The 22,125-nt window shown below is 42.3% G+C and overlaps 1 protein-coding gene across 2 annotated transcripts; it reads left to right on the forward strand.

Annotated features, from left to right (window-relative positions):
* The first annotated feature begins 251 nt into the window (after positions 1 to 251).
* On the forward strand, positions 252 to 13,725 carry LOC145360252 (C-X-C chemokine receptor type 3-like). 2 transcript variants are annotated; one of them, XM_080215334.1, is made up of 2 exons: positions 252 to 551; positions 8,174 to 13,725. In XM_080215334.1, the coding sequence occupies exons 1-2, from the start codon at positions 525 to 527 to the stop codon at positions 9,278 to 9,280; spliced, it is 1,134 nt and encodes a 377-aa protein (XP_080071460.1). In that variant the 5' UTR covers positions 252 to 524; the 3' UTR covers positions 9,281 to 13,725. The 2 variants fall into 2 exon arrangements, with proteins under 2 accessions (XP_080071460.1, XP_080071461.1); XM_080215335.1 differs by lacking the exon at positions 252 to 551 and adding an exon at positions 1,918 to 2,855.
* Positions 13,726 to 22,125: the final 8,400 nt, after the last annotated feature.

Raw genomic sequence — 22,125 nt, forward strand, 5'->3', positions numbered from 1 at the left:
GGGTAATGTTGTGGACAGCTTCCAAGAAGTCACCTCACTCCAGTGGCATCTTACAGACGGGGGTGCAAATGAGATTGCTGCACATGGACCCTGTTAGATTGTTTTAAGAAATTCTCCAATTGATTAATTTCAATAAGCCAGTCTAAAAATAAATTTTCCACCAAATTATCCAAAGCATTATATTACATACATGAAATACATATCTATATAAACAAAAATATCGCTCAGATAGTTTAACATTGTGACGACAATCTTTGAAAGGAAATGTATCAGGAAGATGGACTGAGTTACCGCAGTGATAGACAGCTGATCAGCTAAATGTGCACCTCAACCACATCCTACTTGCAGGAACGATTCATTCATCAGGTTTTTGTTATGCAAGTTTGGGCCACATTCGTTTCCTGTTTCCTTGGATGAGCAGTTTGTCGAACCTCTGCTGCTGGGGTGCAGAAAGAACAAGAATTTAGAAATAAAACCTAGTGTATACGTCAGCTAGTCATCGAAAAGCCAGTAGCTCACCAGCCATGGACCAAACTGAGTGGTTGTACACAGTAAGTTTTTCTGCTTGTCCTACCCAACTCTGTTGTTGAATTTGTTTAATTATTACTAGGTGATCTTATCTGCCTTCACCTACAGGCAATAGTGAGAAACGCTACTGCCAGTCTCTTCTGTTACCCATTAAGTCATTGCCCAACTGACATGGGAAGTACAAGGCTTGGATCAGTCAGGAATACAGTAAGAAGTCTCACAACACCAGGTTAAAGTCCAAAAGGTTTATTTGGTAGTAAACACCACTAGCTTTCGGAACGCTGTTCCTTCGTCAGGTGAGTGGAGAGTTCTGATCACAAACAGGGCATATAAAGGCACATACAGAATACTGATTAGAATGCGAGTCTCCTACTGTAAGGACTCGCATTCAGGCGTTTACTATCAAATAAACCTGTTGGACTTTAACTTGGTGTTGTGAGACTTCTGACAGCATTTACCCCAGTCCAATGCCGGCATCTCCACATCAGTCAGGAATGCCAGTCAAGATAGGAGCACAGAACTCAGATAAAGTTTGGGAGGCTGTGGGGGAGTGGTAGTTATTGGGGGGCTAATGGGATGGGGTAGATATTGGGCTATCATTATTGTTTCAGAACATGGTCAAGATTTATTCTGTGGGTGGGGAGGATTGGTGATAAAGTCTCCTGAATACTTCAGTTTTCTAATTTACAGGATGAGCATTGCTCCAGTTTAGTTTTTACTCTCTGGGGAAAGCTGATCAATGGCAGTCACTTTGACTTTTAGAGATGGTTTAAAATGAAGATCAGTTACCTGTGATGCAGCTCCCCTGATTCCCAGTTCCAATGATGAATTGAGGGGAATTTCACATCACATAACTTCATTGCAGTGTTAATGTAACTAATAAATACTAATAATTACTTGTGACTAATAAATAAACTTTAAACTTGAAAGGGTGAATAATTCAATGGCACAAATTATCCACAGTTTTCAATTTTATAATCTGTGGAGAATTCAGTGATAAATTTAGTTCACCTGGAATTGCAAACTGGTGACCAACTTGAGTTATTTGAATCAACAGGAATTAATACTAATGGTGTTTTCAGCTAAGGGTTCTTGACTGTCTACGCACACTTGGAACCTGAATACAGTCAAAGATGTGCGGATTAGGTGGAGTGGCCATGCTAAATTGCCCCTTACTGTCCCAAGAGATGCAGGTTAGAGGGATTGGCCATGGGAAATGGGGTTATGGGGATAGGGCAGGGGAGAAGGCCTGGGTAAGGTACTCTGTCAGAGAATCAGTGCAGACTTGAAGAGCCGAATGACCTCTTCCACACAGGAGGGATTCCATGGTTCTGTAATTCTATGAACCTCTCCACAACCCAGTTCCCTACTCTGATGGATTACCTCTTACGAAACCAGCTTTTGTTCCCCAAGTCTCTCTATCGTGTTACTTTCCATGATCTCACACTTCCTAGTCTTTCTGCTTTTTTTCAACGTAGCATCTACTCTTCTCTGCCCTGCAGATTTCCAGACCTCCCTATGGTGACCTAATCTATTCTCCTAGTGTGGAGCTTGTTGTACTCTTATCTTTCAGAACAATGCAGGGATGACACAAGTTTCTCAGTGTGCAAGCCTTCTGGGATTCGCTATTGTTCATCTGCAAGAGTTTTAAAATATCTCTGTGGTCACAAAATGTCTGCACCATTGCTCCAGCTTCTAGTAGCTTCTGTGTTTTTTTAAATTCATTTATGGGATGGAGGTCCCTGAGGGCATTTAAGAGTCAACTACATTGCTGTGGCTCTGGAGTCACACATAGGCCAGATCAGGTAAGAAAAATTTATTTCCCTCCCTAAAGGGCAGTGGTGAGCCAGATGTGTTTTTATGACAATCAACAGTTTCGTTGTCATCATTAGACTTTCAATTCTGCATTTTTATTGGATTCAAATTCCACCATCTGCCACGGTGGGATTTAAACGTGGGATTACCTAGGGTCACTGGATTACTAGCCCAGTAACAAGACCACCTTCATTGTTTTTGCGCTGAGCCCACACCCAGGTTTAACCAATTAAGCAATGAGAGCATCAATTGTGAACAATCTAATATAATTGAATACAGAACAATGGGAAGAATTTAACACCCCTGAGTTCAGAGCTGCTCCTTCTTGGATATCCCACTCCCTCAGTGATTTGCCATTGCTTTGGAAATTTGCCAACCATGCCACTTGACTTGTCACAGGCTCAAGGAAGAACTGCTTAGGTCCATCTGAGCGAATCGGGGATCAGAGACAACAAGAGGACAAAAGTCTTCTCTTTGCTAATTTTAGTCAAAAAATAAACGAAAATAGAATGGTAAAAATACCAAGATTGCAGACCATTTATCAGTGTAGAGTGCTGCTTTGCAAGGGCTTAGAGGATTAAATTATGAGAACATTATAAACAGAAAAAAATGGTTAGTATTCTCTTCACTACAAATGTTTTAAATGTGTAAAGGATTTGATAGGGTAGCTTCAGGGAAATTATTTGTTCTGTTGGAGGAATCTCAGAACAATGGGGAAAATCTTCAAACTAGAATTGAAGCCAATCAGGATCCAAATCAGGAAACATTTTGTCACATATTGAATAGTAAAAATCTTGAATGCTGCCTCATACCTCATGGGAGCAATTACAGAAGTCAAGCCTAAGACTGATAGATGAGGGTATGAGAAGGATATGGAGCAAAGATGCGTAAATGGAGTTGAGATACTGATCAAGCATGATCTAATTCTGTGGCTCTCAAACCATCTCACACATGGACCTGTTGAGTGGGTGAAGAAGGCCCCACAGAACACCTACAAATCCTTTTGTTGTGCATTCTTGTCTTTTGGCTCCCAGATGTTTGTAATAATCACACTTGCAGCTTGGAAGGTCCACCTGAATAGCTTTGAGAGCTATCAAATTGGGTCATGTCTAATCTGCATCTCATCTCCAACTTTTAGCATAAACAAAGCACTTTTAAGGGAAGAGTGAAACAGAGGGAGATCTGGGACATTGGGCAAGAGCAACACCAGTAGAGAACTGGCACAGTCATAATGGGCAGAAACTTCTGTTCTGCAAACATCTATGGTTTTATGGCTCCATAGAGGGAGAGGAATTGGCTTGTGTCATAACCATTTATTGATTGAGAATGAGTGTTGAGAATGGTGCATTTTGAGCATTGAAGCCTTTTGTCAAATCTTGCCATCTGTCTGTTTAATTTCCAAATGTCTTGGGCCCCTTGAAAATACAACTGAGAAGCTAATACCTGTTTTGGGATCCCACTGACAAACTTGGCTGCACTATACAGAAATAATTCCTCCAAAGCTCGTGTCCCTTCACCAAAACTGGATTTGTTTACATAATCAGCAACACTCAGAAAGGCACTTCCTTGTACAGAGTGTAAACCCAGAGTACCAGTAACCTTGACACTCCACATTATGTGCACATGCTGATCTTCCTGATGGGACAAGCCATTACTGCCTTAATCAGGGAGATGATATCCTAAGAGGTCCACATCGCGGGCTTTACACATACCAACTCCACTCAGTTTATCCAGTCTGTAGCGATTCTTGGAAGGACTGCTGGAGGGTGATGAGGAAAAAGTCAATAAGAACATACTATATATACACTGTTGAAGAGAGGGTGTGCAGAATGTGGAGCAAAATAGAAGGTCAAGGATAGGTGTGAGTCAGGAGAGGTTTGGCAGCAAAATCCTGGACTTCTGCTATCTGACCTTTATGCCACTATTAGAACCTACTTTAGTCTTTACAAACTATCCTTACCATGCCCTTTGTCTTCTGTCATCTTCATCTTTGTCAAATCTCTCCTGTGTCTTTCCACAGATGCTGCCAGACCTGCAATGTGTTTTGCAATATTTTTAATGTCAGATTTCCAGCGTGCACAGTATTGAAACACACAAAGTTTAGTTGTGCAGGGACAGGAGCGGCTCCAGCAACACTTCATTGTCAGGTAGCTGCCCATAGAATGAAAGAGCACAAAAGATATTTTGATAGATCCAATTCAGGTGGGAGCTATAAACTAAATGGCAGAACAATCAGGAGCATAGACACACAGAGAGATCTGGGAGTACAGGTCCACAGATCCTTAAAAGTGGCAGCACAGGTGGAGAAGGTGGTGAAGAAAGCATATGGCATGCTTGTCTTCATCGGATGAGACATCGAGTATAAAAGTTGGCAAATTATGTTACAGTTGTATAGAATGTTGGTTAGGCCACAATTGAATGCTGTGTCCAATTCTGGTCACCACACTACCAGAAAAACAAGGAGGCTTTGGAGAGAGCACAGAAAAGATTCAACTGGATGTTGCCTGGTTTAGAGGGTATTACCTATGAGGGGAGATGGAATAAACTGAGATTGTTTTCCCTGGAAAGGTGGAGGCTGAGGGGTGAACTGATAGAAGTTTATAAAATTATGAAAGATATAGATAGGGTGAACAGTTGGAAGACTTTTCCCAGGGCAGAAATTCAATCACAAGGGGGCACAAGTTCAGGATCGGGGGGAAAGGTGCAGGGGAAGTTTTTTACACAGAGGGTGGTGGGGGCCTGGAATGCACTGCTAAGTGAGGTGGTTGAGGCAGTTATGTTAGCCATATTTAAGACTTATCTTGATATACATATGAACAAATGGAGAATAGAGGGATAAAAGCTGTTGGCTAGATAGGTAAATGCGACCAGCACAGGTTTGGAGGGCTGAAGGGCCTTTCCTGTGCTGTACTGTTCTTTGTTCTTTGTAGATCCCTTGGCCCATTGTGCCTGTGTCAAGTAGATCAATTACAGTGGAAAAATAAATGGAACCAACCCTTAACCACTGACCATTAAATGGAAGAGTATGTTGTATACATTTGTGTAAAAAACATGATGATTAGCCAATTTTTAAATTCTGTGCTTACACCTGTATATATTTATCACTGAAACTCTCTGTCCCCTTTTACCACAACGAAGAGGTTGAGTCAATTTTGATGCTTTCTTCCCTTTTCGGTTTCTGAGTTTGCGTGAGGCCCAGAAGGTTTTATTTTTATTTTCTGTAGAAATCTGAGCGACAAACCAATTGTCTGGTAACCTTTTTCCTTTTTTTATTGAGCAACTTGGATTGAAGGATCTTGGGACGGTGTACCACCTCAGCAGTGAAGTAAGGGCAATCGCTGCTGACCCTGAAGAAAGCTGCACTGAGAGGTCTAGCAATCCCTGCAGCAAGAACTGTAACCTCACTTAACACTCCACAACACTAGGGAGGCGATAGCCAAGTGGTATTATCACCATAGTGTTAATCTAGAAAGTCAGTTAATGTCCTGGGGACCCAGGTTCAAATCCTACTATGGCAGATGGTGGAATTTGAATTCAATAAAAAATACCTGGAATCAAGAATCTACTGATGACTATGAAACCATTGTTAGAAAAACCTTTCTGGTTCACTAATGTCTTTAAGGGAGGAAATTTGCCATCTTTACCTGGCCTGGCCTACATGTGACTCCAGAGCCACAGCAATGTGGTTGATTCTCAAGTGCTCTCCAAAGGCAACCAGGGATGGGTAATAAATGCTGGCCAGCCAGTGATGCCCACGTCCCATGAATGAATTTTAAAAAATTTCATTGATTGTGTTACAGGGTTGTCACGATACTTTTTCTTGTTGCAGTTAAAACTATCAGTCCCCTGAAGTAGCCAGACAAAGTCACAGAATGGCTTAAGATGATTTATTAAAGATTATAGCAATAGGACTCCGATTTAAATCACCAAGGCCAGTCGGAGGACAGAATTCTGAAATGCACAAGCAAAGTTTCAAATTTGATTACAGATAATTAGCATATACCAATCAGGACATAGGAGTTATCTCTATCCACTCACAGTTATTGATTAAGGTTACATCATTTATAAAGTACAGATATTAAAATCAATCACAATCACTTTACACTTGCTTAATTATAATATTCCATCAGTGTGAGGTTTTTAATTGTATCAATAGGGTAGAACACAAATCAACTTCCCCTTTCCAACTGTATGGTTTAATGGTCTGTCCCAGCCTAAGACATGAACAATCCCACACTATGGTATCTTTCTCCCTTTCTTATCTGAAGGTCAGGTGTCTGGGACTACCTATTTACTACCCTGCAGTTAAACATTGCATGGGCCTATGTGGTTTGTCTTTTTTAACTCTTTCACTGGACACAGTTGTTAATATGGCCACTGTTCTCCTCTATAATTATGAGTATGGCTATTATGGATGGCACAGTGGCACAGTGGTTAACACTGTTGCCTCACGGCACCAGGAACCCAGGTTCGATTCCTGGCTTCGGTCACTGTGCGGAATCTGTACGTTTTCCCTGTGCCTGTGTGGGTTTCCTCCAGGTGCTCCAGTTTCCTTCCACAGTCCAAAAGACATGCTGGTTCGATGTATTGGCCATGCTAAATTCTCCCTCAGTGTACCCAAACAGGCGCCAGACCGTGGCAACTAGGGGATTTTCACAGTAACTTCATTGCAGTGTTAATGTAAGCCTATTTGTGATACTAATAAATAAACTTAAACTTAAAACTACTCCCCCTCAGATTGTAACATTCTTTAGTGGGGAGTTGCGGTGATTGCATCAAGCTGTCCACAAGCAGCCAATCACATTAAAGAACGCACACAGACAGACAGCCAGAAAATAAAAAACACTGTTAAAAAAAAATCACTTTTAACAAATGGCAAAGACCAAAATAAAGATTGGGACATATGCATGAAATTAAGCTACAGGAATATCATGAACAGACATTTTTAAAAGTTAAACATCTAGCTGAAAAAATCTAGTAATTAATCATAATGAAAACTTTTAACAACATTCCACAAATTTCAAATTACTCTTTCACTGCCAACTCAGTCATTCAGTCAATTTTCATTAAGAACCCACTAAACAAGGGTGACCTTTTAATGGGGTTTGTAAAAGTGATATCAGAATGGGAAAGGAAAGTTCTAGTCAATCAATTGATTTTGCTGATTGCTGGCTCTGGAGAGAATGGTGCACGCAGTGGGGAGGTACAAACATCCACAAGTGCAGCCTGTAGCAGAGCAGTGAGTGACAGAGAGCACAACTTCATGAATTCTGCATTCATCTGCACTTGTGCTAAATGCTGAAATGTGGTCAGAGTCAGAGAGGGAATGGCCTCAAACAGCCTGCAAACTCCCATCCCATGTGTGGGGATTTCAGGAGTGATTATTGATTGGACAGTAAACGCTATCAAATTGTAACAAAATGGAAAGATTCATTAAACATAAAATAAGATAGTAAACCAGGCATCAATTAACACTGCGTAACAGTTGAGATTTCTCATGCTGGTCATGGACAATGGAATGTAGAAAAATATGGACTGGATTCATCTTGTAATCTTTCACACTCTGACCTCTTCCTCAACACTTGTAGTCTCTTTTGACTTCTGTTCAGACACTTTGTCCTTCTAGGATCCTGTTTCCTGGAAATTGTTGAAAAGCAGAGTGAACATTTTATTGTGCAATTTAGTTTTCATTAAGTGTTAAATGTGTAACACTTCAAAAAAAAACTGATGTCACTATTTGCAAGCCAGTTTTGTATTCTTATTTTAGATTTCCAGCAATCAAAGGTCTTCCTTTAATTGTGATAAATAAACATTGTTTATTTCCTTTCAGGGATTCACCTTGGATGGCTCTGACCTTCAGGACATCTTTAATGCAAGCTTGAGTTGGGATTATTTCCCAAACGTCAGTTACAATTCCATCCATCTTGGCAATTCCTACGCTGACTGTAACACCCTCAAGGTTGAATCATTTAACAAGGCCTTCCTCCCCGTTTTCTACCTTGCCATCTTCTTTGTGGGATTGTTGGGAAATGGAATGGCTGTGATCGTTCTCTTGAGGAATAGGCTGACGTTGGCTGTTACTGACACCTATATCCTCTACTTGGCATTCACTGATATTCTCCTGGTGGTCAGCCTGCCCTTCTGGGCTGTGGAGACAGTCAAGGGCTGGGTCTTCGGCCCAATTGCTTGCAAAATGATTGGGGCAATGTTCAATATCAATTTTAACAGTGGCATCTACCTTCTGGGCTGCATCAGCTTTCAGCGTTACCTTTCCATTGTACACGCAGTCCAGATGCACAACAAACGCAGGTCTTTGTCTGTGCATATCAACTGCCTTGTTGTTTGGCTCTTCTGTTATCTTTTAGCCATCCCTGATTTCATATATTTGAGTGAGACATATTCCAATGGCTCTTGGCAATGCCACTATGGTTTTGATGCCAAGACTGCCAAGGCTTGGTCGGTGGGCTTTAGGTTTTTCTACCATGTCACCAGCTTCCTAGCACCGATGACTATAATGTTCTATTGTTACATCATGATCATAAAGACACTACACAGATCCCACAACATGCAAAGAAATAAGGAGCGGAGGGCCATGAAGGTCATTGTCATGATCGTCGCTGCCTTCTTCATCTGCTGGGTCCCTTACAACGTGGTCCTCTTCATTGACACTCTGCAGAGGTTGGGGGCCATAGCTAGGAACTGCTTCACCGAATCTCAGCTGGACATTGCCATCTCCATCACGTCCAATTTGGGCTATTTTCACTGCTGCCTCAACCCCTTCCTGTATGCTTTTGCTGGTGTGAAGTTTCGGAGAAACTTGCTGCAGCTCTTCAATGATATTGGCTGCATCAGTAGGAAGACAGTGAAGAAATACACCAAGTCTGGCAGCAGACCATCTATGGCAACAACATCAGAGTCAGGAGATACATTTCAGTAAACCTGGGTCCACTCTTCATAGTGAAGTATCAGCCATGGCTGGGTGGGTAGCACTATCACATTTGACTCAGAATTGAAGAGCAGGACCACTTAATCCAGATTCATATTCCAGGGCAATGCTTTAGTGTACTTTTACCAATCAGGTGAAGTCTTTATTTTGACCCCTTATTCTTAATCCACACTTCAAATGTGCCCTAAGCAGCCCAGGAATAGACTTGTGAGCAATTTTCCAGACCCGCCTGTCACAGGAAGCAGCACGGGGTGGATGGAAACTTTTTTTTATTCATTAATAATGCATGGACATCCCTCACTGACCAGCATTTATTGCTCATCCCTAGTTGACCTTGAGCTGAGTGGCTTGCTGGGCCATTTCAGAAGGCAGTTGAGAGTCAATCACATTGCTGTGGCTCTGGAGTTACATGTAAACCACATCAGGTAAGGACGGCAGATTTCCTTCCCTAAAGGCCATTAGTGAACCAGATGGGTTTTTCTGACAATTGGCAATGGTTTCATGGTCATCATTAGATTCTTCATTCCAGAATTTTTTTAAAAAATTGAATTCAAATTCCATCATCTGCCATGGTGGGATTTGAACCCAGTCCCCAAAACATTAGCTGAGTTGCTGGATTAATAGTCTAACGATAATAGTGCAAGACTATCACCTCTTCCTTTGACAGACTATAGAAAGGTCCACTGACCTCAGGCAGGAATTTCAGGGCAGGCAGAACTGTAAAATCCTAGTGATAAAGTAGCTCACAATATAAAACAAGGGTGGAAGAATTGAATCTAGGATTGTGTTATGAGATGTTTCTTACAGTTTAGGCTGGACAAAGTAAGGTCATTAAAATGAACACATGCAATCAGTACGGTACCTCAATTTTTATATATTAATTTTGAAACTAACAGGTTTAAAACAATGCTGCTGGCAATTTCCTGATAGGTATTTTCTATAGAGGCTTTAGAACAAAAACAGAGATTTCAAAATTTGGACCCCAAAAATACAATGTACATCCACCAGTGTTTTAACACCAGGGAGAAAAAAGCATTAATAAAAGGCCTAAAGTGATTTTATTAAATAAAAGGTCAGATAATGACACTTGAATATCTTTAATATTCAGCTTTAGAGTTTTGGTTTATTTATTAGTGTCACAAGTAGGCTTACATTAACACTGCATTGAAGTTACTGTAAAATTCCCCTGAGTCACCACACTCCAGTGCCTGTTTGGATACATTGAGGGAGAATTTAGCATAGCCTATGCACCCAACCTGCATGTCTTTCAGACTGTGGGAAGAAACTGGAGTACTGGAGGAAACCCAAGCAGACACGGGGAGAACATGCAGAGTCCACACAGACAGTGGCTCAAGCTGGGGATTGAACTCGGGTCTCTGGTGTTGTGAGACAGCAGTGAGACTAACCACTGTGCAAGTGGTTAACCACTGTGCATGTGGTGCCATCCAAGTAAGATTCTATTAGAACATTTTTGTAGTTAAAAGAAGAAGACATCTTTTGTCTCAGTCTATTCAGACTGCTGAAAAAGATATAGGCTGGGATTCTCCGGTCTCTCACCCATCACCACCACTACCAGCAAGAATGGAGAATTTGGGGCTTAACCAAATCTTCATTCACAGCAGCGAGACTGGAGAATCCCAGTGTGAGGGAGATTGGAGAATCCAGCCCATAACATTTTGGTCACTTCATTCCATCAAACCACTAATTGAGACAGTTATTTGAAGGAAAGATAGAGGGGAAACGTAAAAGAAGGAAGCAGAGGAGAAAATGCATAAGCAATTGACTCATGTGGAACGTGTAAAGACAAAACAGGACAGACAAGGGTGGAGATCAGTGACGGTCGAGCTTCTGGGAAGAAGCTGACATTAATGAATGAACAAAAGAGACTAAAGACCAAATCAGACAAAGGAAGACTCATCAGAGAATCAGACTGTGGGTGAAAGGAAAAAAAACTCAGTGTGCAGAGCGCTCACTCACATTCAGATCAGAGACAGAACTGGCAGTACATATTGGACCAGTTAGCTTCCTTCTTAATTTATAACCTTCACAAGGTGTGGATATCGCTGACTAAGTCAGCATTTATTGCCCATCCCTAATTGCCCTTGAGCAGGTGGTGCTGAGCCATCTCCTCTAACCGCTGCAGTCCATGTGGTGCAGGTACACCCACAGTGCTGTGAATTCGCTCGTACACATTCTGGAGTTATAGAGAAATGCAAAGCCAGTAACAACTTGCAGTAATAGAGCACCTTTGACATAGAAAAATGTCCCAGGGCGCTTAGCAGAAGCATAAGGCAGAAAACAGATGCTGGACCAGAGAAGGAGATATTCGGAAGGCTGACCAAAATCTTTGTCAAAGGGGTGGATTTTGAGGAGGATCTTAAAAAGATTGAGGAAAGAGGAAAAGTGAGAGATTTTGGGGAGAAGATTTTGCAGCATGGGCCTGGCCACTGATGGTGAGGCAAAGGGAGGGGGAGGGGAAGGAGGAAATGAAAGACTTCTGCATCAAAGGACTGGAAAAGGAATCATATAAAGACTTAGAATGGGATTTTCCAGCCTTCCCATAGCGTGTTTCCCAGCAGTGGAGGCTGCTCACCATTGGCCACCTGAGGGATCTTCCAGTCCTGCTGATGTCTATGGCATTTTGCATGGCTTGCCTGTCCCACCACTAGGGAATCTGCCACGGGGGAAGTGGGGGGGGGTTGCTTTTGGTGGGATCAGAAGATCCGACTGGCAGGAAAGGTTGGAAAACCCTGTTGTTACATTTATATAGCGCCTTCACAAGCTCAGGGTGTTCCAACGTGCTTTGCAGCTAATGAAGTTCTTTTGAAGTGTAGTCGCTGTTGTAATGTCGAAAATGCAGGACATCAATTTGCACACAGCAAACTCCCACAAACAACAATGTGATAATCACTAAATGTTGTTATTTGATGTTGGTCAGGACACTGGGGATAACTTCCATCTTTGTCAATAAGTGCCCTGGGATATTTGAGAAAGCAGATGGAAGCTCGGTAAAAGACAATTGCCTCAGTGTACACAAGGGAGTTCAGACTAAACGTTCACACTGAAGTCACTGGAGTGGGGCTTAAACCCGGAGCCTCCTGATGCAGATGCAAGAGTGCTGCCACTAAGCCATGGCTGACAATTGAGAGGAATCAGATAATAAAGCTTGTGGAAGTTAAAGAACTGGGGAGACGTGTGATTTTACCCTAGCGAATTCAATGTACTTGGCGAGGAATAAGAAACTCAATCATATAATGTAAAATTTTAAATATCTACTCAGAGTAAAGAAGAAGGAATAGAGGAAATTGTTATTGAATCAGGGATGACCTGAGACCATGGAGGATGGTATAACCAAGAGACCATAGTCATCCCATCTTGGAGCAACAAAGGATTCAAAGGATACATCAAAGTACAGATGATTGCTGGAGGTTATGTTTGGTTGCTATATTTTATATTTAAGTTGGGGTTGCTTTAAGAGGCAGTGTTTTGTTCTGGGAGTCAATTTGCCTGGGAAAACATGCAGCTCAACTGTTGAGAGCAAGATAATAAATAATTTTAGATAGGAATGTGTCACTTTCTTGAATTAATGGACCTTTTGTACATTTATGTTCTGGGATTTTAGATTAGCTATGCAGAGTCATGTGTGTTTTAATTAGGTTGATTGAGAGGATCAGAGTTATGTCATTAAAGGGAGGAACTAAGCTTGCAGAAAATGCCAGTTTTATTTTCATTTTAAAATACAAGCAATTGCTGCCTGGACCTGCTAGAAAAAACAGGTGTCTCTCTCTCTGTCTCTATCTCTCCAGAGATCTTCTGAAAGCTCCAAAACTGGTAACCTAAGTCACAAGCAAGGATGCCTGTGTTTTGCTAACTAATTATAATGAGGGGTTTATGTCAATGAGGGACATTTTGTTTGATTGTAAGTCATGGTGATAGGTTAGCAGTTAAGAATTGTATCTTGTCATATTTAAGTATTGCTCAATTGTTAAAAGTTAAGTTAATTCATTTGCTGTAATTAAATTGTGTGGTTAAAATGTTTTGATAAAAGCTCCCTGATTTGCCAGTTGAACCGCGCCTGGAGTGAAATATCCTAGCCTCACATTAATGCCAAAATAGAAAAATTGTTGGGGCCTAGTTTGGCTTCATAATATACTGTGGGGTTTCTGATTTGGTATCCTAACAAACCACAAAACATCACACATTGTGCAAACCTTCTTAGCGTAATTCTAATACTGAGCTGTATGCTATATTATATTATGTCTATTTCAAATAAGGATAATCCCCATCTGTAATACTAACTAATGACACATTATGTTGAACCCAACTAATGCTGCGCTGTTGTAATTCTGCAAACTAATTATGGTATTATTTGTAATAGAGATTCTGAAAAGCACATTACCTGTGGAGTAGATAAATAAAGCTTTGTTATTGATCTAATTGGCTGCTGTTCGTTTCTTGATCTCTGGTAAGCCAAGATATGATTTCAACCAATGGTGCGCTTTACTCAGACGGCTGGGAGGAAATATTTTTGGTTATTATATGGGTTGATTAGATGTGCAAATGTTTAGGATGGTGGGCGGATGGGGTAGCGGGTTATGAAACTGGGAGAGAAATTTGGTCAGACCAGACTACAAACACAAATGGCACAACTGGTGAACGTTTGACCCCTCGGTTTGCCCAGGTCTTATTCTGTTCAAATCAGTGTAATGAAATTCTGCCAGATAATCCACCGCACCATATTAGTGTGAAGAGAAAAATCTGCTGCTGTTAACTTTTGTCTTATTCTTAATAATTCATTTTTGCAATTTAGCACAGTCTCTTTTCTAGTTCTGAGGAGGTGCTGATTACCGGAGGTGCCATCTCTCCAATGAGATATCTCAGTTCCAGTGGTTAAAGATTGAGTGGCCCTATCTAAAAATGAGCTTGCAGTTTTTCTGATGTCTCACCAATAGTTCTCTCTGAACTAACATCATCAAACATGCAGATATATTTATCTCATTGCTGTGCAGAAACAGCAGCTAAGCTTTACTTCATCATTCATACACGCGTGTGATAAAACCACTGATAAAACTACCGTTCATTACCCATCCCAAATTGTCCGTTGAGCTGCCCTTTTGATCCATTGTCTGCAGTGCCAAAGGAGACCACTTGGTCCATCAAGTCTGCACTGACTCTCCAACAGAAATCCCACCTAGGCCCACCCCCACCCTATTCCCTAACACCACGCTTTTACCTCACTAATCCCCCTAACCTACACATCTTGAGACACTAAGGAACAACTTACCGTGGCCAGTCCACCTAACCTGCACATCTTTGGACTGCGGGAGGAAACTGGAGCATCGGAGGAAACCCACGCAGACACGGGGAGAACCTGCAAACTCCACACAGACACTGATCCAAGGCTGAAATTGAACCTGGGTCCCTGGTACTGTGAGGCAGTAGTGCTAATTACTGTACCACTGTGCAGCTCCATCTGATGCAGAGATTCCCATAGTGCTGCTAGATTGAGGATTCCAGTATTTTGACCCAGACTTGATGAAGAAACAATAATATATTTCCAAGTGTTCACATGTCTGCTACCTTTGTCTTCCTTGACAGCAGAGGTTGCAAGTTTGGCATTACTGGCACAGAAGTCTTGGTGAGTTACTGCAGAGCAGCTTGAGATGGCATGTACTGCAGACAGTGGTGCATCGGGGTGGAGGAAGTGAATGTTCAAGAAAGCTTGATGGGGCGCCAATCAATCTGTCCTGGATGCTGTCAAGTTACTTAAGTGTTTTTGGAACTGCACTCATCCAGACAAATGGAAAGTATTCCATCACACCCCTGACTTGTGCCTAGGTATATAACCACTCAATTTCAATTAGGTCATTGTGAAGTGCTTTGCATCATTTACATATGTGGCAACATCCTGTACAAAATGTAAATCAAGCTCTATCATTTTAATGAGAAGCATATTTATTGTGCTGCCAAATGTTCCTAAAAGGGCAAACTTGCTTCTCCTAATGTTCCTGAATAAAACATCTTTAACTATCAGGTTTCTAACTGAATGATTCCATATCACACTGAGTTCTTCATTAAATGTTCAATCTGCAACTTTTAACCCACTCCCTCTGAGATGAAGATGTCACAATGATAGTTATGAGAATGATCCCAGTCTGAGACTATACACTGAGCTCTGCCTTGTCTATTTTCAAGATGTCAGTTCTTCATTCCTCATTATTTTAAATGGATTGAAACCTCGGGTAAAATAGCAGGCCAATCAAGCACATTAGGCTTTCACTCTTTGATGCCACACATTATTTGAAAGCCACAGTGTTAGTGCTCATTGCCAAGGCCTTCTACAGACAGCCTTTGCTGTTGTCTCTGAGATGACACTTACTCAGCTCTGGGTCACATTGGACGTGATTATTTTGGTGATTTACTCCAAATGGCAGATATTTTTTACTCAACAGCAACTCCAATTGTCCATTCAACAATCCAGTTCCGATAAGAGAGAGGTACCGTTATTACAATGGAGCTTAAAAGAAGCCGCTTCCTTATTGGCATTTAGTGATGAGTTGTATTTTCTTGTTTCTTGTCAGTTCTAATGTTTAGCTGCTTCCATTTAATGACACAGTTTGGACCCTTACTGCAATGAGCCTGTTGTGTGCCCATGTACATGTATTTGCATCTATTTATTTAGTATTCTTTTCTTCCTCTCCACTCTTTCTGCCCTCTTTTCCTGAAGGAGTTATGTTATGTTCATGTCAGACACCCTCTGGTGCTTTGCGCAAAGATCTTGCACGGGATTTTCCTGCCACGCTCGCCCCAAAACCAGAAAATCCTGCCCGATGTCAATGGATCTTTGCATGGTCCGCTCCCTGCCTGCTACAATTCCTGTGGCAGGCGGAGTGGGAAAATTCCACCCCTTATCTTCAAATGTGAACATGGACAATGAGTATCAGATAACTAAGGTTAACAAATTGATGGGTAGATATTACATCCATGGTCAATGCTGACACGCACACGCAAATCTCAGAAGTGATTGTTGGTGCCAATAAGGAACAGGAACCATGGTAACTTTTCTCTCCCTCAGCCGAAAGTGGCTGAGGCACAGGCTGCCTAAGGTAGGTTCTGCTCAAAACTTGGAGCATGAAGACCTCCAGTCATAAACTGGGTTTACAGAATCACATGATCATGGCATTTCAGACATATCAATGCTATCCCATAACTCTTTACGTTATTGTTAATCAGAATCTATCAATTTCTACATGACTGAGTGACTGAGCTTCCCCATCTCTCTGTGGCAGAGAATTCCAAAGATTCACAACCCTCTGTGTAAAGAAATTTCTCCTCATCTCGGTCCTAAGTGACATTCCCCTTACTTTGAAATTGTGCCCCCTGATTCAAGACTTCCTAACCAAGAGAACCATCTTCTCCATTTCTAGCCTGTCTATTCCTTTAAGTATTTTGTAGGGTTCAATTAGATCGCCTTTCAGTCTTCAAAACTCTAGAGAATGCAGATCCTGTTTGCCCAATCTCTCTTCATAAGGCAGTCCCACCATCCCTGGAGCAAGTCTGGTGAACATTCGCTGCATTCCCTCTATGGCAATAATATCCTTTCTGAGATAAGGAGACCAAAACAATACTCCAGGTGCGGTCTAACCAAGCTTCTCTACAATTGAAGCAAGAATTTCTTACTCCCGTACTCAAATCCTCTTGCGATGAAGGCTAACATTCCATTAGTGTTCCTAATGGCTTCAGTGACTTATGGACAATGACACTCAGGTCCCTGGGACTTTATATTTTTAACTTGCTATTCTTCGGTTCCAGGTGTAACCAGGAGTAAGATTTTTTCAAATGGCTCCATTTAAACATCTCTCAGTTTGGGTAAAATGTATTTGTGAAGGGCAGAGCAGTGTAGAAAGCTTAAATCAAGCTCTGACATTCAGAACGATATTGGGTGACATTGCCCTTGAGGCCACCCTGTTTTCATCCTGGAGGAACAAGAACTCCTTTCATCTCGAGGTTTTACTGGTGATGGAAAATATTCAAATGAGTGCAAAGAATTCTTGTTCTCCCAGCTCATTTTGACATTGGATCATTGGACAAATTAATCCTGTGACCTCGTGATTTAATGTTCACCGAGAGACAAATGTAATAACCGCTCTAGCCGGTTAAGAAAAGAAAATCAATCCAATAAGACCGATGAGTGAATCAATCGCATTTGAGGAAAGCAGAGGGCAATGTATGGCCTTGCACGTGACGTTACTATCACACAGCCACATGGCAGCCGCCCAGAGGTCATTCAATAGGATTTCACGCCAAGAGGAGGACAATTCCCCAATTAATTATCCGGGCTCTGAATTCCTGCCTCACCTTTCAGCTTGAAAAATTAATCTCCATTCGCTTTGCAATCACCAGATTCAAACTGCAGAACGCTGTCAGTTTAAAGACAAAGCTGGAACAACACCCATGCTTTGGTTTTTATGGGGAGGTGGAGAGGGTATGGAGGCAGTTGTGGGGGGGATGGGTTCAGAATCAACTGATGAACCCGGCAGAGTGCACATCATAGAACTGAATCCCTACAGTGCAGAAGGGGGCCATTTGGCCCATCGAGCCTGCACCAACAACAATCCCATCCAGGCCCTCTCCCCATAACCCCATATATTTATCCCACTAATCTCTTTTATACTGAGGGGCAATTGAGCATAGCCAATCAACCTAACCCACACATCTTTAGGCCGTGGGAGGAAACCAGAGCTTCTGGAGGAAACCCACACAGACACGGGGAGAACGTGCAGACTCCACACAGTGACCTGAGGCCGGAATTGAACTTGAGTCCCTGGTGTGTGCTAACTGCTGAGCCACCGTGTCCTGCTGAATTTAATGGAAGGACTTTGTTATCTTTATTTCTTGAACCCGGAATTTGGCCAATTCGACAGGCTGGCAAATTGTCGGGCAGGAAAACCAATGGCAACAGACCAAAGTCTGAGGACCAACCCCCCCCTCCAGAGACGGTACCTGGTAGTCAAGATTGGGTCTTGTGGGGATGAAGGAATGGGGGGAAATGATATTGACTGCGATTGCAGAAGGTAGAGCTAAAAAAGAGAGCAAGCTAAAAGAAAGAGAGATAGTAATAAAGAGGCCACAATTGTCAGAGAGTCCAATAACTTCCTGGAATACTGGGAGGAACACTCTTGCTCCTCCAGACTCAACCAAGACTAAGGAGCTAGCAGCCGCTGCTTGCATTTCCCAAGTTCTGGGGCCCTAAATTTAAACCTGATTTCCCATTGCACTGATAATTAAGTGTTCTGTATCTACAAGCTGGGTCACTTACCCCACACCCTGTTGTAAAATGGCAACAGGCTTGAATATATAACAGGCCAAGATGCTCTTTGCATTTTCCAAGGTTTAAACCACCGGCACCTCCCACCAATCCTGGCGGATATTAATATTGAGGTTCTTCTGTATCAGGAGCTTTGTTACTGAAGTGTTTCTTTCTTTCAGGTTTCTGTTAAACATGTTGATACCTTAGAATCCATATAGCGCAGAAGAAGACCATCTGGCCCATCGAGTCTGCACAGTCCACAATCCCACCCAGGCCCTACTCCCTTATCCTCACATATTTACCCTGCTAATCCCCCTGACACTAAGGTCAATTTAATATGACCATCCAACCTAACTTGCACATCTTTGGACTATGGGAGGAAACCAGAGCACCTGGTGGAAACCCATGCAGACATGGGGAGAATGTGCAAACTCTACACAGTGACCCAAGGCCAGAATTGAACCTGGGTCCCTGGTGCCTTGAGGCAGCAGTGCTAACCAGTGTGCCACCGTACCGCCCCAGAGGACTGAATGTGAGGCCTTTAGAAAGTGAAAGGTGAAGACTACTGTTTAAAGCATCCTTGAGTGCTGAGAGAGGCAGATCGACTGGTTGGGAGGGTAACTGCACCTGGTATCGTACAACTGAACGACTTCAACTGAAAGATCTCATAGCCAACTTACTAATGTTCTCAGTTGTTTCTTAGTAGATAAAGGACATCTCGGTTGTGTCACAGCTCCTGGGCCTGACCAAGGTGCCCATCTACAGGTGCAGAATTAAAGTAGCCTGTGGCCCCTGGCTGCCCAATCTCTCTTTCATGGTTTGCCTGTTGCCCAGGCAGCAATGGAGGAGGAGCATGTGGTGTCCACTGGCACTGGTTTGGTTGAGGCCTTCTGTGACTAGTGGGGTCTGCAGGGATTAACGTGTACTGGCCATTGGTGATAACATTATTGATATGAGGTTCCCTTATCTTATGGTTTAATTCTTTCTTAATTGTTCTCCTCAAAAAAGGGAGCACTTTTGTTGTTTTGTCTGTTCTCCTAGATAGATTAAGAAAATTTTTTATATTCATTCATGGGATGAATAATGGTAGGAAGGATTATTACTTAAGTGGAGAAAAACTGCAGCAGGCAACGGTGCAGAGGGACCTCGGGGTCCTTGTGCATGAGTCGCAAAAACCCAGCTTGCAGGTGCAGCAGGTGGTCAGGAAGGCGAATGGGATGCTGGCCTTCATAGCGAGGGGGATTGAATGTAAAAGTAGGGAGGTCTTGCTGCGGCTATATAGGGCATTGGTGAGGCTGCAGCTGGAGTACTGTCTGCAGTTTTGGGCGCCGTACTTACGCAAGGATATTTTGGCCTTGGAGGGAGTGCAGAGGAGGTTTACTAGGCTGATGCCGGAGTTGAGGGGGTTGAGCTATGAGGAGAGGCTGAATAAACTAGGCTTGTACTCGTTAGAGTTTAGAAGAATGAGGGGAGATCTAATTGAGACGTATAAGATGATGAATGGGATGGATAGGATAGAGGTGGAGAGGCTCTTCCCGCTCAGAAAGGACAGTAGGACTAGGGGGCACAGCCTCAAGATAAAGGGGGGGGCGGTTTAGAATGGAGTTGAGGAAGAACTTCTTCACTCAAAGGGTGGTGAATCTCTGGAATTCTCTGCCTGTTGAAGTGGTGGAGGCTACCTCGCTAATATTTTTAAGACGCAGGTTGATGGGTTTTTGATAAGAGAGGGGATTAAGGGTTATGGGGAGAGGGCGGGAATGTGGAACTGAGCCACGACAGATCAGCCATGATCTTATTGAATGGCAGGGCAGGCTCGAAGGGCCAGATGGCCTACTCCTGCTCCTATTTCTTATGTTCTTACGTTCTTATGTAGTTGTTGCTGGCTAGGCCAACATTTTCTGCCCACCCCAGAGGGCACTTAAGAATCATCCACATTTCTGTGGCTCTGGAGTCATATGTAGGCCAGACTGGGTAAGGAGAGCAGATTTCCGTCCCTAAAGGACACTCGTGAACCAGATGGGGTTTTATGACAATCAAAGACAAAGAACAAAGAAAATTACAGCACTGGAACAGGCCCTTCAGCCCTCCAAGCCTGCACCGACCTTGTAGCCCAACTAAACTAAAACCCCCTACCCTTCCAGGACATATCCCTCTATTCCCAACCTATTTATGTATTTGTCCAGACACCTCTTAAAAGTCACTGTGGAATTTTGTGTGGCACATCCGTCCCACTGCTGGGGAACCTGCCACGGGGAGTTGTCTTTGACGAGACTGGAAGATCCCACTGGTGATAAAGGTCGGAAAACCCTGCCAGATAATTCCAATTCCTCTTTTGTAGAGCTCATAACTGACGAGGCAGAGCCAATTTCCCTTGATCCATTGGGAAGATCTTGTGAGTTTCTTATTAAGCTTAGTGTTTTAACCAATGCATTGTTAGGAATTGTGTTTACAGATGGGGAGGCAGTGGCATAGTGGTATCATCAATGGACTAGTAATCCAGAGACCCAGGGCACTGCACTGGGGATCTGGGTTCAAATCCCACCACAGTAAAAACCCATCTGGTTCAATAATGCCTTTTAGGGAAGGAAATTCACCATCCTTGTCTGGCCTACACATGACTCCAGACCCACTGAAATGTTGATTCTTAAATACCATCTGAAAAAGAAAGCCATTTAGTTGAAAACCATTCAACTCAATGGCAGCTAGGGATGGGTAATAAATGCTGGCCCAGCCAGTGATGCACACATCATGTGAATGAATAAAAAAAATTGGCATTGGGTAAATCATAAGAAGTTTGTAATTCTATCCTAGCTGTATGAAAAATAAACTTGCTGAAGGTAAAAAACCTAGGTGCTGTATTATTCCTCCATCTTGCTGACAGTGAACTGATTAAGCTCATGTATGAAGAATAGACATGTCAGCAATGTGATAAAAGCAAAATACTACAGATGCTGGAAATCTGAAATAAAAACAGAAGATACTTGGCCAGACTGGCAGCGTCTATAAGGAAACAACATTTAACATTTCAAATTTAATGAGTCATGTCCCACTTGGGATGTTTACTCTGTTCTCCCTTTACAGATACTGACAGACACTGCAGCAAGGTATCAGAAAGAGTGCCTAGTGGGAGACGCAAATTATAGTATGTGACCCTTCTCATGACTCCATGGCAGCAAAGTTCTTGGGTGATTCACTGTATAATGTAAAAACAATCACTATGCATGTGAAAATCTGCACCCTCTCCTCTCCTCCCCTATGCACTTTATGAACGGTACGCTTTGTCAGTATAGTGCGCAAGAAACAATATCCCAATATTTCACAGTATCCCAATAAATGTGACAATAATAAATCAAATCAAATTAAATCAAATCAAAATATTAAGAATGGTTCTGGAAATCATCAGTGATTAGCCTCAATAAAAAATAGATCATTGACCCTAATAAATCACTGATTAAACGTCAGTAATTTATTTAGTTATTTATTCGTAAGAAAAATAACAGCTTTCACTTTACCCAAGCCACCTTGA

This window comes from Carcharhinus amblyrhynchos, chromosome 30 (genome assembly GCF_965287045.1).
Source record: "Carcharhinus amblyrhynchos chromosome 30, sCarAmb.v2.hapA, whole genome shotgun sequence".
Lineage (NCBI taxonomy): Eukaryota > Metazoa > Chordata > Chondrichthyes > Carcharhiniformes > Carcharhinidae > Carcharhinus > Carcharhinus amblyrhynchos.